The 19,219-nt window shown below is 61.7% G+C and overlaps 1 protein-coding gene across 1 annotated transcript in view; it reads right to left on the reverse strand.

Moving 5' to 3' along the window:
- The window catches only part of INPPL1 (inositol polyphosphate phosphatase like 1), a 72,721-nt gene that overhangs the window by 21,662 nt on the left and 31,840 nt on the right, over positions 1-19,219 (reverse strand). Inside the window, exons 3-13 of the mRNA XM_065413901.1 lie at positions 16,623-16,767; positions 15,076-15,175; positions 12,722-12,862; positions 12,081-12,171; positions 10,930-11,019; positions 9,994-10,092; positions 8,165-8,315; positions 7,658-7,764; positions 6,221-6,323; positions 4,467-4,663; positions 2,202-2,319 (exon numbers count right to left, since the gene is read on the reverse strand). Coding sequence (XP_065269973.1) covers positions 2,202-2,319; positions 4,467-4,663; positions 6,221-6,323; positions 7,658-7,764; positions 8,165-8,315; positions 9,994-10,092; positions 10,930-11,019; positions 12,081-12,171; positions 12,722-12,862; positions 15,076-15,175; positions 16,623-16,767 — 1,342 coding nt within the window. The remainder of the gene's footprint in view (positions 1-2,201; positions 2,320-4,466; positions 4,664-6,220; positions 6,324-7,657; positions 7,765-8,164; positions 8,316-9,993; positions 10,093-10,929; positions 11,020-12,080; positions 12,172-12,721; positions 12,863-15,075; positions 15,176-16,622; positions 16,768-19,219) is intronic.

The raw sequence follows: 19,219 nt of genomic DNA on the forward strand, positions 1-19,219 counted from the left end.
GGCTCTGGGAGGGAGTTTGGGGGCGGGAGGAGGTATGTGAGGAGGGGGTTGGGGGTGCAGGAGGAGGGGTGAGGGGTGCAGGCTCTGGAAGGGAGTTTGGGGTCTGGGGGGAGGGGTGCAGGCTCTGGGAGGGAGTTTGGGGGCGGGAGGAGGTATGTGAGGAGGGGGTTGGGGGTGCAGGAGGAGGGGGTGAGGGGTGCAGGCTCTGGAAGGGAGTTTGGGGTCTGGGGGGAGGGGTGCAGGCTCTGGGAGGGAGTTTGGGGGCGGGAGGAGGTATGTGAGGAGGGGGTTGGGGGTGCAGGAGGAGGGGGTGAGGGGTGCAGGCTCTGGAAGGGAGTTTGGGGTCTGGGGGGAGGGGTGCAGGCTCTGGGAGGGAGTTTGGGGTCTGGGGGGAGGGGTGCAGGCTCTGGGAGGGAGTTTGGGGTCGGGGGGGAGGGGTGCAGGCTCTGGGAGGGAGTTTGGGGGCGGGAGGAGGTGTGCAGGCTCTGGGAGGGAGTTTGGGGGCGGGAGGAGGTATGTGAGGAGGGGGTTGGGGGTGCAGGAGGAGGGGTGAGGGGTGCAGGCTCTGGAAGCGAGTTTGGGTCTGGGGGGAGGGGTGCAGGCTCTGGGAGGGAGTTTGGGGACGGGAGGAGGTATGTGAGGAGGGGGTTGGGGGTGCAGGAGGAGGGGGTGAGGGGTGCAGGCTCTGGAAGGGAGTTTGGCGTCTGGGGGGAGGGGTGCAGGCTCTGGGAGGGAGTTTGGGGTCTGGGGGGAGGGGTGCAGGCTCTGGGAGGGAGTTTGGGGTCGGGGGGGAGGGGTGCAGGCTCTGGGAGGGAGTTTGGGGGTGGGAGGAGGTATGTGAGGAGGGGGTTGGGGGTGCAGGAGGAGGGGGTGAGGGGTGCAGGCTCTGGAAGGGAGTTTGGGGTCTGGGGGGAGGGGTGCAGGCTCTGGGAGGGAGTTTGGGGGCGGGAGGAGGTATGTGAGGAGGGGGTTGGGGGTGCAGGAGGAGGGGGTGAGGGGTGCAGGCTCTGGGAGGGAGTTTGGGGTCTGGGGGGAGGGGTGCAGGCTCTGGGAGGGAGTTTGGGGGCGGGAGGAGGTATGTGAGGAGGGGGTTGGGGGGTGCGGCACTTACTTGGGGCTCCAAGGCAGGGCGGGCTGGGGGGCCTCAGTGCGCTGCTGCCCCCAGACACCGCCCCCATAGCTTCCCATTGGCTGCAGCGGCGTTCGGGGCGGGGGCAGCGCGTGGAGGCACAGCCCTGCCCCGGGGCCGCAGGGAGGGGCCGGCAGACACCTGGAGCGAGCAGGCAGACACCGCTCAGCTCCGCTGCGCTGCCGGTGGTCGGTGGGGCCCCGGGCCATTGTAAATCGCCCGGGGGAGTGCCAGGGGTGGGAGTGCACAGGGGTGGCAGGCGGGGCCAAGGGAGAGACCCGGCCCCAAAATTGCTGGAGCCCCACGGGGCACATTGGGGAGGTTCTCGGGCCACAGATGGCCCGCGGGCCGGGAGTTTGAGACTCCTGATTTAAATCATGTTTTCCTGCTTGTTGATTTAGCTCAACATTACAACTGATGCTTTAAATCAACCCACCTTGGTGGTAACTTGCCCCAACTCTGTGCTGGAGAGGAGGAAGAGAAATTTGGTCTCCAGGGCCCATTTGGCCATTGACCTCTCTGCTGCGGACACCTGACCGCTCCGGAATTGGCGCGAGACCCACCAAGGCGCTTCACAAAGGCCAGTGAAGAGGCACAGACAGTCATGATTAGTGCCCCAGGCTGGATCAGGATGGCCAACTGCATCTGAAAGGCCCTGCGCTGTATCCCAATCCTCTGAGCCATCCAGTCCCCTCTTCTACTGTCCCAGTCTCAAACCCCAGATCTAACCCGTGCCCCCAGAGTCAGAAAATGCTAATTTTGGATGCCAGCCCCACTGGAGCCTGTGGGGCCAGGACATACAGACACAGTGCAAAGAATCCATGTGCACTGACACAACTGCTCTATAAATCACTCACAGGCAGAGAGCGACGGGGACTAGGACCGTGACCTGCTACTCCAAGACCAGAGGAATCTACCACTTGCATAGAAGGGCCCTATGGGGCACAATGTGGATACCAGAATGCACCCTCACTCACACACAGCCAGCCGTGCTAAAGGTGAGTGCAGAGGGCCGAGTCAGTCTGTCCCAGGTACCTAGTCTAGCCCCGGCAGCGCCTAGATTGGCCCCTACCCAGCGTGTTGGCGATCCCGGTCTTCACGCTCGAGGTGCTGACGTGGCTGATCCGGTTCTCGTGCTCCGGTTTCACCAGGACGGCGATCTTAATGTTCCACAAGGCCTGCATCGCGATCTGGCAGGGGGCCAACAAGACAACGTTACCCCTCCGCTCTCCTGGCGGGGGCGCCGGAGCCTGGCTCGGAGGCAACAACTGCCTTCAAGTCACCGACCCTGAAACCCCACCTACAGCGAGAACCAGGCATGCGGCAATGAGAACAAACCCACCGAGAGGCCCAGGAGTGTCCCTGTTGCTCAGTGTTTGCAAACTGAGGTTTAAATGAAGTTTGGTGAGGTTGAAAGCAGCCAGGGTGGCTGCTGGGAATTGTAGTCCAATCTGTCCCCGGGGCAGACACGTTGGATAGCTGCTGCTCCCCCCTTCCCTGTTCCAACAAGGACATTTCTGAACCACCAAGGCACAAACCAGATGTTTACAGGAGGCTTCTCTTCCTCCTAAGTCTTTTCTGCCTTAAGGAGTCGCTGGGTCTAGCGTTATATTAATGGCTGCAGGTTTGTCCTGGCGAGAAGAGCATGATTTTCCCGTTTGCCTGTGACTTTATTGCGTGTTCGGGACTCCCCCGCAGCAGTGGCTCCTGGGCCTCGGGGCTGGGCCCGGCTCCCTGCTCCGAGCGTGGTGACCAGGCATGCTCAGGTTTGGCCTAGCCACCCCTCCATCATGACAGAGGAGCAGGGGAAACCTCCGACTCGGAGCGGAGACAGGCCTGGCCCAGCCGGCGAGACACAGGAGCTGCCACTGGCCGGATGAAGGCAGGATGGGCTCTGTCTCCAGCCCCGCACCCTTCTGCACCAAGCCAGGGTTGGGGTTACAGTGCCCGGCGGGCGCTGCTGCAGGTGCTTGGGACCCCTCATTGGTCAGGACATTTTCACGGAGCAGTCACTAAACCCGGGACTCTTCCTGAACTGACCACGGCTGGAGGAAAGGGATAAAAGCCCTGTTCAATATAACGCCTTACACTTCACACAGCTCTGCTGGTGCTGAAGGATCCCAAAGGAAGAAAGCTGAGAGCCCGATTTTCAGACACTCCACACACACCCAGCTCCCAGTGAATTCTCACACATGCATGAATAATGCAGCCACCTCTGGGGGGAGTACAGACGCCAGTGCACAACACTCTGAATGCTAGGGTGCGAATGGGAAATGCTGGCCAAAGACAACGCAACTGAGACCCCTCACTCCAAAAGCAAAGCGTCTGGGAGCTGACGCCTCTACCTCAGGAGGTTAAAGGGCTGAGAGACCTGTGGCCACAGGCATGGGCAGTGTGTGACTCCCCGCATGACTGGGGAGGCTGGGCCTGAGTGCTGGAAGCTCCCTAGAAGTGTGGGGGGCGACCGGCGCCTGGACCATGGCCCTGCCCCGAGGCCACGCTCACGCTCCACCCCCACTCTGCCACAGGCCTGGCTCCCACTCAGCCCCCTCCTCCGAGGGGCCCCCCACCTGCACCTCTCTCTGCCCCCTCCCCCAAGGAGCCCCCCCGCCATGCCTCTCCCCACCCCCTCCCCTGAGCGTGCCTCTCTGCCTCTCAGGGGCGGAGAAGCGCGAGCGGGGAGGGGCGCGCGGGGGAAGTGGTGGAGTGGAGATGGGAAAGGAGCGGGGGGGGGCAGGGGATGGGGTAAGAGAGGGACAAGGGAGCAGGACCTCAAGGCAGAATGTGGGGTGGGGGCTACTGCCCAGGTGCCCTTTCAACAGCAGACGGCGCTCCAAAGGGAGGTGCACCACATCCTGTCTGGGGGGGCTTAGCCTCCCCCAGCCTATTATACCTGCCGCCCGTGGCCACAGGCTTTCACACCCGGTCCCTAAGCCGTCTCCCATCCACCAGCCGAGGTGAAAGTGGCAAATCCAGCCATGCTGAGGATTTGGGAGGACGGTCACCCCAGCAACCGTCTCCCCGAGCCCTTCCGCTATCCCGCGGCCATCCACAGCCTGGGATCCACCGGGATTTGGAGGCTGGGAGTCTAATGGCTGGCCCTCAACCAGAGGAGGTTGCAGACATCCTGGGTCTTAATATGGCGGGACAGCCCCTGGAGACGGCAGCTTCCCAGCATGCAATGCTCCCTCTTGAGCCAAGTGGCGTGCAGGGAAGCTGTCGTCTCCAGCAGATTCCCCTCAAGACGAGCGTGGCCCAGTGTGCAGCCAGGTAGAACTGCAGAGCCCCGAGTCCCAGGCCATCTCCTCAGGCCCTGCCCCGGCACTCGGGCTCTTACCGGGCGGTACTCGATCTCCGTGAACTCCTTCAGCACGCCCCGGAGGAAGTCGACCCACTCCTTGTCCCCCATCGAGTTCTCCTGGGTGCCAAAGACGTAGATGTCATGGGGGATGGTGACCGTCATCTCATCCAGCGTCTTCCCCAGGCCCTTCGACGTAAACCAGGACGTGATGCTCTTGGGGGGAGGCACGCTTCCTGTGGGAGAGGGCATGGCCCAACAGAGCCGCGGTCACCGATGCGGTCACCCTGCTCAGTCCCAGGAGGATGGGCCCGTGGTTGGGCTGCCAGCCTGGGACGTCAGAGACCAGAGTTTAGTTCCCTGCTTTGCACCAGACTCTCTTGGTTTTCTTGGGCCCACCGTTTAGCCACTCCATGCCTCGGTTTCCCTTCTGTGCAGTTGGGGAAATAGCCGGGCCCAGCCTCACAGGAGTGCGTGAGGATAAACTCATCGAAGATTGTGAGGTGCTCAGAGGCTGCAATGTGGGGGGCCAGACAAGAACCACCACACAATGCCCACTGCGTGTTCACAGAGATCGGGGACTAGGGGGGGATCAGACAGGAAGGCCTTCTCAGGGGGCTGCGAACAGGTGTCAGGAGGTGGCAACCATCCTGCCTTGCCCAGGTTGCTAAAACAGGGGGGTAGCCCGGTACGGAAAAACAGCGCTATGGCTAACTTAGGGTAGCTATACATATAATACGTTCACTTGCAGCAAGCTATTCAGCCACTAGATGTCACTGTCTATTGCGGGGGGGAGGGGGGCGGCGACGAGACTTTTTGGCCTGAGGGCCGCATCGGGTTTCGTAAATTGTATGGTTAGGGGAGGGGGTCGTGGCCCGGCCCCCACCTCCTATCTACTCCCCCACCCCGGGACCCCTGCCCCATCCAACCACCCCTTCTCCCTGTCCCCTGACTGCCCCGGGAACCCCTGCCCCTGACTGCCGCCTGCCACCCCATCCAATCCCCCCTCCTTCCTGACTGCCCCCTGGGACCCCTGCCCCCATTCAACCCCCCTGTTCCCCCCCAACTGCCCTGAACCCTGCCCACCCCCGCAAATTCCCCTGCCCTCTATCCAACCCCCCCTGCTCCATGCCCCCTTACTGCGCTGCCTGGAGCACCGGTGGCTGGCGGCACCACAGCCGTGCCGCCCGGCTGAAGCCAGGCCACGCCGCCGCCACCGCGTAGCTCAGAGACCGGGTCAAGCCGGGCTCTGCAGCTGCGCTGCCCGGCCGCCCAGAGCATTGTGCCGGCGGCGGAGCGAGCGAGCTAGCCGAGGCTGCTAGCCTCCCGGGCCAGGAGCTCAGTGGCCGGGCAGGACGGTCCCGCGGGCCACATCCGTAGTTTGCCCACCTCTGGTGTATTGCATGGAGTTCCAGACAGGTGTGATCCCTGGTGAACAAGGCAGACAAAAGTGGAATGCGAGCAGGGTGGAAGCCTGTTTGTTAGTGCTTGGAGCTGGCAGCTGTTTTGTTTAAACAAACGCTTCCTGTTTAAGACGGGCTGTGATTCCTTATGTCCTGACGGCAGGGGGCTGGAGGAGAGCTGGGTAGGGTATGTGGCTCGGAGGTGGGATCTCAGACTTCAAGGAGGTGTTTAGCGGGTCTGGATACGTTCTGTGACTCTGGGCCATGCTTCCCGGGCTGAGGGGAACTCCCGCAGGGCACTGAGCGCTCCACATCACCCTTGCCCATGTTCCCATGCCACCTGAGGGCCGCTCCCGACAAGCCCTGCCTCAGGCACCCCGTGGCACTGACCCATGTTCCACGTGCCGATGAAGACGGAGATCATGTCGGGCTCGTCCTGCTTGGAATGTTTGTTTTTCATCAGCTGCAGCAGCTGGCAGAACGCCTCCCGCTTCTGGAGGAAAGGCAGGCAAAGGAGGCAAGTGTGAGGAAGTGGGAATGTTCTTAATGTTTTCTCTGAATACCGTGTGGGTGCCTCAGTTTCCCCTATGCCTTTCTTAAGTATCTAGGTGGGGGGATAAAGGTGTGTGACTGTTGCAGAGCCCTAGGCAGGTGTGATGCTGTCTGCACAGAGAATGGCCGACACCCTGTCTCCTAGCAACTGATGGCCTGGGCCCCTCCCCTGCAAATGCCAACTGAAGGTGTTGGAGAACAAAGAGATCAGGTGGCCTCCTGGCCCGGAAAAGAGACAAAGGCCAGAGGAGAGGCTGGAGGGGGTTTCAGTTTGGAGCTGGCTGGGGAAAAGGGGGGAAGCGCCACCGGTCTGGGCTCCTTGACCCCAAGACGGACCTGAGGGGGTCCTGTTGTCTGTACCTACAAGCTCTGTTTTGGACTGTGGTCCTGTTGTTTAATAAACCTTCTGTTTTACTGGCTGGCTGAGAGTCATGGTGAATCGCAGGAAGTGGGGGGTGCTGGGCCCTGACTCCCCTATACTCCGTGACAGTAGGTTAGGCAGCAGGAGGAGATGGGCCGTGGACAGGAGACCCAGGTACAATCCCTGGTCGTGGCCACCCACTCGTCAGCCAGCAAGGGCTTTAACAGGCAAGGGCTATACAATAGTTCACCCATCACTGGAATGCAGCCACCTCCGGGGTGGAACGTGGTTTGTGTTTAACAGGGCACAGCAAACTATGCAGCTGTTTAGGACAGGAAGCGAAAAATTCCATAACCAGTTACAGGGGGGAATCTGGTGCCGGGGCATGATTAATGGTCATGTGTGGTTGTGGCCTTGGTTTTAAAGGCAGCACCTCCGTACCCCTATTAACTTGCTGGGCCTCCGTTCAACCCGCAGACCCATCTTGGAATCTGAGTAAAGCTGGGTCCTTTACTTCTCCTGCATCATCACTAGCAGTAAAGATGTTGTAGGAAATCATGCCCTGGAGTGCAACCCCTTTTAATCATGCCCTCGGTGACCCTCGGGGTGGCCAGGCTGTGACGCCCCTGGGGTCTCTGCAATTGACATTCTGCAGACAGCCTTGTCGATGATGCATAAGGAGGAAGAGACGCCCCGTCCCCCTCCCAGTGCCGGGCTGGCTTTGCAGGAGTGAAGACGTCCTGTCGTCACTGCAGTCAGCTGTCCTGGGAAGATCTCCTAAGACAGGGTTTTGGGTTTTTTTAATGTCGTTTCTTTCCAGAATGGAACCGCACTCGAATGCTTTAATTTAGCCACATTCCCTTCCTGCGGCCTCGGACCACACCAGACACAGTAATAATAGACCCATGACTCACCCTGGCGCTGACGAAGACAAAATCTTTCCGCTGAGTTTTATCCTTCTCCTTCTCGAAGACGATCCCCAGTTTATTCTGCACCCGCTGGGACTTGATCAGCTGTCGGACTGGAAAGCGGCACGAAAAATCAGAGCAGACGTGACCCCAGAGCCCCCTTCCTCTCCCACCACCCCAGGAGAAAGCCCGAGCGCTGCAGAGGCAGCAGGAGAGGGAAGACCCCAGGGTTCCCAAGTCTGGAGGGACGGGCGTGGTGTCATTGGCACACACGGTATCATGCCACGAGGAGGCATTGCGGGTGAGCGATCAGTTCCTGAATGACGCAGTTTGGGGGCCAGATCTAATCATTTCGTATCTCCGCATGCTACAGGGCAGCCCCAACACACTGAACACCCCACAGAAACAAGGGGGCCCGGGGTAACAGCAGCGCCAGGAGGGATGCGGCTGGTCCCTGAGTGCACGGGGCATACAGGCCGGGTGCAGCACCCAGCGGGGGCCCTTGGCTCTTACTCTTGTCGTGGGTGAACGTGTTCCAGTCCTCCTGGGAGTCCTTCTGCTTCTTCAGCACCACCAGCTTCCCGCCTTCCACGTCCACGCTCAGCGTGAACTTCTGCGACTTGCCGATCTTGGTGAGGTCCCCCAAGGTGACGTCCAGCTTCACCTGGGGCAGAGAGACAGCCCTGCGTGGATGGGACGCTCGGAGCTGCTCGGGCGGCCACGCCCCGCCCTGGGGCTAACGCCACTGAGCTCAATAGAGCTACGCCGGGGAGGAATTTGGCCCCGTGACTAGTCTTCTACCTGGTAGCCCTGGCAAGAGAGACCGCCCGAGATGACTGGCGGGGAGCCACGCTGGGGTGAAGCGGCTCCAGGGTGTGTCCCTTTCTAACTCCCCCTGCCCTGGGTATTTCCAGCAGCTCCCAGCTCTCCAAAGCACAAAACTCTGCCCATTTGAAGGGCAGCAGCTTCTGGGTGGTGTCCGTACCCTGCATGGGGCCCGGAGGGGTTACAGGCGAAAGCGCGTTCTGGCTGGTGAAAAGGGTTAAAGGGAGCTCAGAAGCCCAGGTTGGGGAGCGGGAGGGGCGTGGAGGCGAACCGGCTGCAGGGAAGACAAGGCCTTCTCCGGGAAGTCAGATGAAAGGTGGAGCCTCAGACAGGACCCCAGCTCTGGCAAGGCCCCCAGAGAGCACCTTCTGCGTGAGGTGAATGTGAGACAGCTTCCTGGAGACGGGGATTGTACAGAACCTTTCCCCTGCACTATGTTATTCTGGAGTCAGAGCAATAAACCTGACTGATGCTGGTTATTTGGGTATTAACCAACCCAAGTGGGGTCAAGCAGCTGACTACACGATTGATCACCATTTTCCTTGGTTTGCTCCTCAGCTCTACGGACCAAGAGAAGCTCCGTAAACATGTCGTTCCTGATCCTCTAGGAGCCGGCATGTGCTTCGGAGCGATTCCGGAACAGACACCGGCTCTGCTTTGCTTCTGGAGGGCCAGAGCCCAGGGCTTCGCATCTGAACCCCTTTGGCTAGTCGTGGGGAGAGGGAGCGCTCAGACTGAAACCCCCCGATGCAAATCCACCCCATGGCTTTGGTTCCGGGTTGGCAGGGGAGGAGCGTCTGGTTTAGATACGGTCAAAACCCTTCTGATGAGATTTTGGTGCTATCAAACCCAAACCCTGGCTCCAATTCCCCCAGAACAACCCCAAACCCGGCCCTGATTCACCTCAGAACAATCTCAAACCCGGCCCTGATTCACCTCAGAACAATCCCAAACCCGGCCCTGATTCACCTCAGGACAATCCCAAACCCTGGACCCGATTCACCTCAGAACAATCCCAAACCCTGGACCCGATTCACCTCAGAACAATCCCAAACCCTGGACCCGATTCACCTCAGAACAATCCCAAACCCGGCCCTGATTCACCTCAGAACAATCCCAAACCCTGGACCCGATTCACCTCAGAACAATCCCAAACCCGGCCCTGATTCACCTCAGAACAATCCCAAACCCGGCCCTGATTCACCTCAGAACAATCCCAAACCCTGGACCCGATTCACCTCAGAACAATCCCAAACCCTGGACCTGATTCACCTCAGAACAATCCCAAACCCTGGCCCCGATTCACCCCTGAATCCCGCCTCCATTTCACAGCAGAGCCCCGAACCCCAGACCTTAGCCGTGATCCCTCCTAGAAACACAGCCCCCAGCCCCCTCGGCTCACCCTAACCCCCGGCTCTCTCCAGCCTGTCTCGGGGGCAAACTGGCACATGCCGAGCACCGTTCCCCGGCCGGGGCGTGGGAGCTTTGGGGCCCAGGCCACGGGGCGAAGACTTTACCTCGAATGCTTGCACGGGGATGCTCTTGGCTTTGCGGGAGGAGGGCTGGGCCAGGGTAGACTGGGCCGTGGAGCTCATGTCCTGGAGAGCTTTCAGAGCCTGGCAGGGGGAGAGAATTGACACGGCCTGGTCACACGCGGCACCTGCCGGGTCCCCCGCTCCCCTCAAAGCCTTTGGCCTGGGCGGGGTCTCCCGGTTTTAGCCCTGCCCCTCCCCACCTCCTCAGCCGTCTCTGGGCCGCGCCGTGGGCTGCAGCTGGTTCCCCTGTAGTTCAGCGGCTCCCCCGCGCCCCCCGTCACCGTGACGGGAGGAAAACATGTGGGAGGCGGGAGATCTGCTACCCGAGGGGCCCGGCCCAGCCCCGGTGCGAGCCAGGGCTGGGCCCAGACAGAGCATTCGACGAGCAGGCGGAGACCGCGCTGCCACGCAAAGGCTGGCTGGCTCTGGCAGGGGCTGCGAATCCCGGAGGGCCCGGGCAGGGCTCAGAAGATGGGGGTCAGACCCACAGACTCCCCCGGCGCCATTGGCAGGGCGCTCAGTCCCCCGGGAAGTCAATGGGAGTAGCCGGTGTTCTGCACAGCTGACAGGCACTGTAGAGGTAAGTGGCTATGTGACTTGCCCATGGCCCCCGAGGGAATCAGTGTCAGAGCCAAGAGCCGGCTCCGAGAGCCCCTGGGTCCCAGCCCTGCGCTCAGACCACGGGATCCCAGCTCCGTCCGGCTGCACAGCTCCGTCCCTCGCCTCCACAGCCGAATCCAGCAGCAGCAGGACGCAGCTAAGCTCAGCACCGGGCAGGGTGACACCGCCATGCGTCCCCGGAGCCCAGGCCCGCCCCACTGGGCCAATACAGACCCACACGGACCAGATGGGTTTGCGTCCCCAGCCCCTGTTCTGACACGGGCTGTGGGCATCCGGGGACCGGGCCAGTTCACCCACCTTCTTCTCGATGCTGGACAGGAAGTCCTTCAGGACAGACAGCTTCAGCACCAGGTTCTCCAGCTCCTGCTCTCCTGTCTGGCCGGCAGTCTGAAGCCACGAGAGGGATCAAAGCAGAGAACGCTTAGACGGCGCAGCAGCCTGGCAGCCCCCGCCAGACCCACCACACGCAGCCAGGGTGCGGGATCGGGGGTGTGTAGGCCGGAGGGGCTCCCCCGTCCCCACAAAGAGGGCTCAGTTTGTTCTCCCAACTTAATGCTGCTGCGTCCCCCTTCATGGGAGCGGGTCCCAAACAGGGAATCAGGGTCCGGGTCCCCTTTTTGGAGACGGGGAAACTGAGGCACAGAACCGCAGGCCAAGTCGCCGATCAGCAGCAGAGTGAGGACAGAACTCAGGTGCCCAGACCCCCAGCCCCATGCCCGGCTCCCTTCCCTCGGGCTCTGGGAACTGATGTGTTTGGGGCTAGTGGGGAACAGGAAAAGACTCGGTGAGGCCTCAGAGCGAGCTGGTGCTGGCCAGGCCGGCGGCAAAGGGACAAGACGCTCTGGGTTGTCCACCCCCGCCGCCACTCCCCGGGGACGCACACTGCCTCCTCCGAGCCAGGTTCTCCAGCTGCCGGAACAGAGCATGCTGGGAGGAGAGGGTGGAGCCCGGCCAATGTATCCAGGACCACAGGGCACCCGCCTGCAGGGGACGCCAGGTGGCCAGTCCCCCAGCTGGTATCATAAGGGGCGAAGGGCGACCGAGTCTAGACCCAGAGTGTCAGGGATGGCAGGCGGGCTGTGACCCCCAGCCCCAGGGCACGCCAGAGAGGGGACACCGTCTCCCACAGCAGCAGCTGCTCTGATGGCCAGACGGTGGCGCCCCACAGCCCCGCCCCACCTAGCTCAGCCTGCTATCGCGTGTGGGTCCCCAGCTCACGGGTTATCTCAGCTGCTACGGGGAAGAAAGACCCAGCCCCCAGATCTCGGGGGGGAGGATGGGCCTTCACCTGGCAGGTCCCCCACAGCAAGGCCCAAGGGGAGGGGCGGCAGGCATTGAGAAGACACAGGGCAGACATAAGGCTGGGGAAGGGGTCCTAAGTCCCGGCGGGGTGGGGTATTGGCCCCCTGCGGCACCCCGCAGCCACTACTCCCCACCCCCGACCTTACCTGCTGGAGGATCCGGGAGACCACAGGCGAACTCTGCTGGTCGAACACCTTGGAGAGGATCTCCAGCCCGGACAGGACCTTGTCCACCTCGCTGCAAGGCAGAGATGCAGACGGATGTCAGCCAGCCAGCCAGCCCTGGGACGGGGAAGCCCCTTGGCACCCCCGCCCCAGCCTGTGGCAGGTCAAAGCCAGCCGCACCAGGGGCCGGCGCGGGTTTGACAGGCGCCCGGGAAGCGGCGCCGGCAGCTTCACCCCCCCCGGGATGAATTCTGAGCAGGGTTAAGGGGGAGAATGAAGCTCCTGCAGCCGAGCGCTGACGGGACTGGCAGTGGGATTGGACTTAGGCCCCCCGTCCTCCAATCCCCCCAAGGGCCTGCCCCACACCCCACCACTACAGCAGGAACCCCAGAGGGGCGCTGCTGTCCCATGCTGGCCAGGGGCCTGCAGATGCAGCAGGGAACAGACACCATGGGGCCAGCCCCTGTTGGGCAAGGAGATGCCCACAGCGCCCTGCCTGCCTCCTAGTGGTAGCTCCCAACCACAGCACCCCATGGCAGAGAGAGCCCTGGAGAGGTGGGGATCAGCAGCCAAGATGCAGCCTGAGCCACTGGGGGGCGCCAGGTTCCAGGCCAGGCTCTTACCTGTGTAGCCTTTTGCAGGAGGTGACCAGGGTCTTGTTGAGATGGGGCAGGCTGCTGGCCCCGGCTTTGACAGCCTCCAGGTCCAGGGTGTAGCTGCCTTTCAGGTACTCGTGGGAGACCGTGCTGAGGCCGTTGGTGGCACTGCAGGGGGCGCGGAAAGGTTAGCAACCGGGCGCCGAGCACCGGAAACGCCCGCTGCATCCCAGGCTGTCCACTGGGGCACGAGAGCGAACGCCCGTGGGAGGGCTGAGTTCCGGCGACAGTGGGTCCCAGGAGAAAGCACTTCCATGGGACCCCCCTGTCTGGAGCGGGGCATCGTTCCAGGGGTGGGGGCGCCCGGGAGAGACTGGGAACGGACGGGGGGCAAAGGCGCATGGGTGTAACTGAGGGTGATCGTGCACGTGCAAGCCCAAGTGTGCAAAGGTGTACGGGCATTAGCAAAAAGAACAGGAGTACTTGTGGCACCTTAGAGACTAACAAATTTATTAGAGCATAAGCTTTCGTGGGCTACAGCCCACTTCTTCGGATGCATATAGAGTGAAACATATATTGAGGAGATATATATACACACATACAGAGAGCATGAACAGGTGGGAGTTGTCTTACCAACTCTGAGAGGCCAATTAAGTAAGAGAAAAAAACTTTTGAAGTGATAATCAAGATAGCTCAGTACAGACAGTTTGATAAGAAGTGTGAGAATACTTACAAGGGGAGATAGATTCAATGTTTGTAATGGCTCAGCCATTCCCAGTCCTTATTCAATCCTGAGTTGATTGTGTCTAGTTTGAGACATCATACCAAAAGGACTAAAGGTAAAAAATCCATTACAATCTCAAACTAGACACAGTCAACTCAGGATTGAATAAGGACTGGGAATGGCTGAGCCATTACAAACATTGAATCTATCTCCCCTTGTAAGTATTCTCACACTTCTTATCAAACTGTCTGTACTGAGCTATCTTGATTATCACTTCAAAAGTTTTTTTCTCTTACTTAATTGGCCTCTCAGAGTTGGTAAGACAACTCCCACCTGTTCATGCTCTCTGTATGTGTGTATATATATCTCCTCAATATATGTTTCACTCTATATGCATCCGAAGAAGTGGGCTGTAGCCCACGAAAGCTTATGCTCTAATAAATTTGTTAGTCTCTAAGGTGCCACAAGTACTCCTGTTCTTTTTGCGGATACAGACTAACACGGCTGCTACTCTGAAACCTGTGCATTAGCAAGTGTATGCACGGTGGGGAAGACAGCCCAAGCATGCGAGTGCAGCAAAGCGGGAGCGGGTGTGCAAAGGGGGGAGGCAGTGGGGTGCATCTGGGGAGCGTCAGAAGGGACAGATTCTTGCCGTTCCAGCCTGCTCCACCCGGAGCCACCTCCCTAGCCGGGGGGTCGGACTAGCCCAGCTGTCCGAAAACCGAGTGAGGAAAGCCAGCCTGCCTCAGGACGCGACTCGAGGCATGGGCTGGATGGGTCTCAGACTGGTGGGTGGAGGACAAAATCACCAAATCTTTGCTCTCACTGGCTCCCTGCTCCGGGGAGATCAAGGACAGAGCGGGGGGAAGGGGGCTTGTGGATCAGGAGCGAGGGGCACCGGGGCAGAGATGGGGGCTGCGGGTCAGGAGCGAGGGGCACAGGGGGCAGAGATGGGGGCTGTGGATCAGGAGCAAGGGGCACAGGGGGCAGAGATGGGAGCTGCGGGTCAGGAGCGAGGGGCACACGGGGGGCAGAGATGGGGGCTGCGGGTCAGGAGCGAGGGGCACACGGGGGGCAGAGATGGGGGCTGCGGGTCAGGAGCGAGGGGCACACGGGGGGCAGAGATGGGGGCTGCGGGTCAGGAGCGAGGGGCACACGGGGGGCAGAGATGGGGGCTGCGGGTCAGGAGTGAGGGGCACAGGGCAGAGATGGGAGCTGCGGGTCAGGAGCGAGGGGCACACGGGGGGCAGAGATGGGGGCTGCGGGTCAGGAGCAAGGGGCACACGGGGGGCAGAGATGGGGGCTGTGGGTCAGGAGCAAGGGGCACAGGGGGGGCAGAGATGGGAGCTGCGGGTCAGGAGCGAGGGGCACACGGGGGGCAGAGATGGGGGCTGCGGGTCAGGAGCGAGGGGCACACGGGGGGCAGAGATGGGGGCTGCGGGTCAGGAGCGAGGGGCACACGGGGGGCAGAGATGGGGGCTGTGGGTCAGGAGCGAGGGGCACACGGGGGGCAGAGATGGGAGCTGCAGGTCAGGAGCGAGGGGCACAGGGGGCAGAGATGGAGGCTGCGGGTCAGGAGTGAGGGGCACCAGCAGCTCCCCCATGTGGCGGGATCTCTGGGCCCCGCCTGGTGGTTCTGGAGACAGAGGCGCTTTACCTCTCGATGGCCCCGTCCTGCGTGGCTGGTCCGAGGCTGGCGGGGGAGAAGCTGGTGGAGCCGGAGCGTGGCGGTAACGGGGGCTTTTCATCCTCCCCATCTGGAAGGGAGGAGCAGAGCCAGTCACAGGCGGAGCTGGGGTTGGGGCCTCGTACGTTGCCTGCAGTAACTGGGGTCCCCAGCTCACCCCGCCCTGGAGGGGCTGGGAGCCCGATCACCTTCTGGGGGTCTCGATTTGATACCCACGGTGAGCCTGGCAAACCAGGGGCCAGCTCTTGCCAAGGCTTTGGGCCTCTGCTGAGCACGGACACGTTCATTGCTTGGCACCCGTCTGTTTCCCTGGCCTGGGAGTACGGGTCAGAGGGGTATTGAACCTGTAACCATGTGTCCAAAGGCTTGTGAGTTACTGCCGGCATGAATCTCCCTGATCGTTTCCGTATCCCCTGCTGCAAGGGAATAGTTCCGGGTTTGCTTGATCCCTGTTTGCTCTGGAACTAGCCAGTCAGGTGGGATCGTCTCCTGCCCCCCACCCGGAGAAGGGCTGTCACAACTCCCCGGCCCGCTGGGGGACATCACAATACACAGACTTGGGTCCGTGCCCCCTCACGAGGCTCCGTGCAAACCAGCTCCTCCCGCCAGCTCCACTTCTGGGAGCGGGAAACAAAAAAGCAGCCGACGGGACTGGACTCTCGCAGGGCTGGAGGGAGGACACAAGCCCAGAGCCCCGGGCCAGCCTGGCTCAGCCCCACAAGCCATCCAGAGCTGACACAATGCTACCGCTCGGCCACCTTCTGGAGCCAGTGTCGCCTGCTTTAACCTGGAACGAACTCTCCTTTCTCCTTCCCAGCGAATAAATCTGCAGCCAGTTTGCCATAGGATTGTGTTTGGTGTGAGCGCCGAGGGACCGGCTGCTTCGGGGGACGCAGCTCGTCTCTTGGGACGGGAGCCACCCGAATATTTTGCCATCGTTGGTGTACGGGACCCAGCTCTCCCTGAGGCCAGCGTGCCTGGGGGCGGGACAGTCGGGAGCGGCCCAGGGCACTGGCTGTGACCGCGATCCAGCTCACATTTGGTGCTGGCTCGGTGAGAGCGAATTACTGACCACGCGGCCGGTTCGGGGGCTCTGCGCTTGGTCGGCACTCACGGCCGTGAGCCGCTCCAGACAACCACATCTCGAGCTGGTCAACTGCTGGGGTCCCAGCCCCACTGGGGAGCCCAGGGCCACAGGCCCCATGCGGCGTGGCAGGAGCAGCAGCAGGCAGACCTGCCTCTAATCTCGGCATGTTGTGAAGGGGAGCGGGAGGAGGGGTGAGATGGGCTGTGAGTGCGAAGGGAGGCAGCAGGACCATCCAATATCACCCTGCCCCCTGTACTGGACCAACAGGCCCAGCTACCCTAGTATTCTGCCTCCAGAGACCCTGGCTCACAGCAGTGGGCCCATCTAGCCTGTTATCCCGCCTCCTATCACCCCAGCTCTCCCCCTGACCCTGGCTCCCGGGGCAGGTCAGCCCAGCCGGCGAGGCCAGGGGCCGACTGCCAGGACGTACCTGAGTAGTCCCTGTCCTCGGCATTCTCCTTCTCCCGCTCGACGGCGAAGAGCAGGGTGCAGACCAGGCCCTGGTTGGACTGCAGGTAGAGCGCGATCAGCTCGTTCAGGGTCTTGAAGCGCCTCACCTGGACTCCCTGCGACGTCTGAGGGCACAAGGGGGCAGGAGGGAACCCATCAGCATGAGCAGGGGCCACACACAGACATGCCGGGTTAACATCGCTCCCCTGGTTACCCCTGCGCAACCGCTCGGTGCAGCCGACGGGCGTCTCCCTTCCAGCCCAGAGATCCCAGCGGCAGCCTCTGACTCTCCCGCCTGCCTTCTCCTCCTGGGCCTTCGCCCCCGTCCTCCTCCTGGCCCGGGCCCAGTCAGGGCTTTTCATCCTTCCCCACGCTCAGTCCCTGCAGCCGTTCTTTGTTCAATTACAGCAGCACCTTGAAACCTTGACTAAGATCCGGGCCCCCGTGGTGCCAGGCCCTGCCCAGACCCCTCCCGAGATCAGGGCCCCCATGGTGCCCGGAGCTGCCCAGACCCCTCCCGAGATCAGGGCCCCGTCGTGCCGGGCGCTGCCCAGACCCCTCCCGAGATCAGGGCCCCGTCGTGTCGGGCGCTGCCCAGACCCCTCCCGAGATCAGGGCCCCTTCGTGCCGGACGCTGCCCAAACAGGGACTGAAACTCTGTCTCTGTGACCTGGGCACGCCTGCCCCCACGAGGAGTACGAAGGAGCAGGTTTCAGGGGGCCTGTCCGTGCCTGGGAGGAGACGAGGTGACAGGCTTGGGGGAAGCATGCGGGGTGGGTTTTGTTTTCTCCCTTCCCCATGCTGGAGACGAGAGGCTGGGCCAGATGGAGCATTGGCCCCACCCAGGCAAGAGCCGTGCAAGGAAACGGGGGAGCCCCCCCTGCCACCTGGGGGTGTATTCGGCAGCGTTGGGGGCGAGACAGCAGCACTGGCCCTGCTGAACACACGGCCGGTGGGCGGCACCCATCTCCCAAGTCCCAGCCCCAGCCCTGTGCCTTCGCCCCCAGCCCAGCCTCGGCGTCCCGGGATGGGGCCGGGGCCCTGCTGTATGCAATGCAGACTCGGTGTGAGCTGCGGAGCAGATCTCCGGGAGGGACGCTCTGGGGAGAAGGGATGGGGGGGAGGGGAGGGGAGTTGTCCTGTGGGAGGGGCTTGGTGGGGATTGCGGGAGGGTGCTTTCTCCTGTCCCCTCTTTCCATTCGGATCCCATTAACCCCGCCGTCCGACCTTTCCCAGCCTGTGCCTGGCTGGGAGGGATTTTAACAGGAGCTTTTCCAATATCCCCACGTCCCAGCCAGGGGCTGAGGGCTGGTCTTGGTACCATCCTGCCCAGCGCATCTGTTCCTCCAGCTGTCCCGTGCAGGCCGGGCTAAGCCTTCTCCCAGCCAGAAATCCCATCTCCAGAGCAGCTGGAGAAAGCCCTGAGCCCCTGCGCCTGGAGAGGACAGTGGGGATGGGCCCCTGCGAACACGGGACAAAGACTGTCAGGATCAAACGTGGCTGCGTCCTCGTGCCGGGCCCTCAAAGCCCTTTGCTACTAGCAAACGGATCCCAGCTTCGGCTTGCCAATCTCACTGCAAATCCGGGGCCTGGGCATCCCTGCTCTAACCACTTGGCTACGCTCCCTTTTAGCTGCCCCAGACCAGCCTGTTTGCAAGACGAGGGGTAGCCACAGGAACCGGCGACCCGGGAGCTGCAGGCGGCCGCAGAAGCCACTTTTTGTGCTGCGACTAGGCCCCAGGGCCTGTCTTCCCCACACCAGGGGCAGGGGTTTGCAGCCAGTGCCTGGTGTGCGGCCAAGATGGGGGAGTTCCAAGGGATTCAGAGACGCAGGGCAGAGATGTGGGAGCCAAGAACTCCTGGAGCGTAACCCCGGCTCTGACACTGCTCCCCGTGGCACCCCGACCAAGTCACTCTGCTGCGCCGTGCCTCAGTTTCCCCAGAGCTAATAGTCCTGAGCACTTTGTGAGGATTCCCTAGTTAAAGGCTGAGCTACACCGCGGGGTCTTGGGAAGGTAGGAGAACCTAGCTGGTGCATGTCCGGCTTTCATCCGCCGAGGAAGGGCGTGCAGCAGGTAAACGCAGCCAGCCCGCCCTGCAGGGAGCGGTGTCACTGCCCCAGCCGCGTCACCAATAGCTGGGTCACGGCCGTGGCGAGTTTGAAAAATTAGAAAAAAAAAAAAAAATTAGTTTTGGGTCAGAACAAAAATTAAAGTTTTGGGCAACGTGAAAAGCGGAACAAAGGCCGGTTTCTCGGCAACCGAAACGTCCTGGGCCAACCAACCCCAGCCGCTTCCCTTTGACTGCGACCCTTTTGGAACGTTGGCGCCGTTCAAAATAATGACCTCCACGGAGACTTGGAAAGGAGAAGTCGTTCCAAAGCAAAACAGCAACCTGTTTAGAGTGCTTCCGGTGCAGGGGGGTTGGAAGGAGGGGTGGGGGGGACATTTTCCACATGGAGAATTCTGCAAAACCAGTCTGAATTTGTGCCGCGTCCTGCAGTAAGCGCAACGGGCTGAGACCGGGTGTCACTGCTCCACCTGACGAGCGTTCCTCTCCTGTGCCCGCTTGGTAGCC

The sequence above is a fragment of the Emys orbicularis genome, chromosome 1 (assembly GCF_028017835.1).
Source record: "Emys orbicularis isolate rEmyOrb1 chromosome 1, rEmyOrb1.hap1, whole genome shotgun sequence".
In the NCBI taxonomy this organism is placed as follows: domain Eukaryota; kingdom Metazoa; phylum Chordata; order Testudines; family Emydidae; genus Emys; species Emys orbicularis.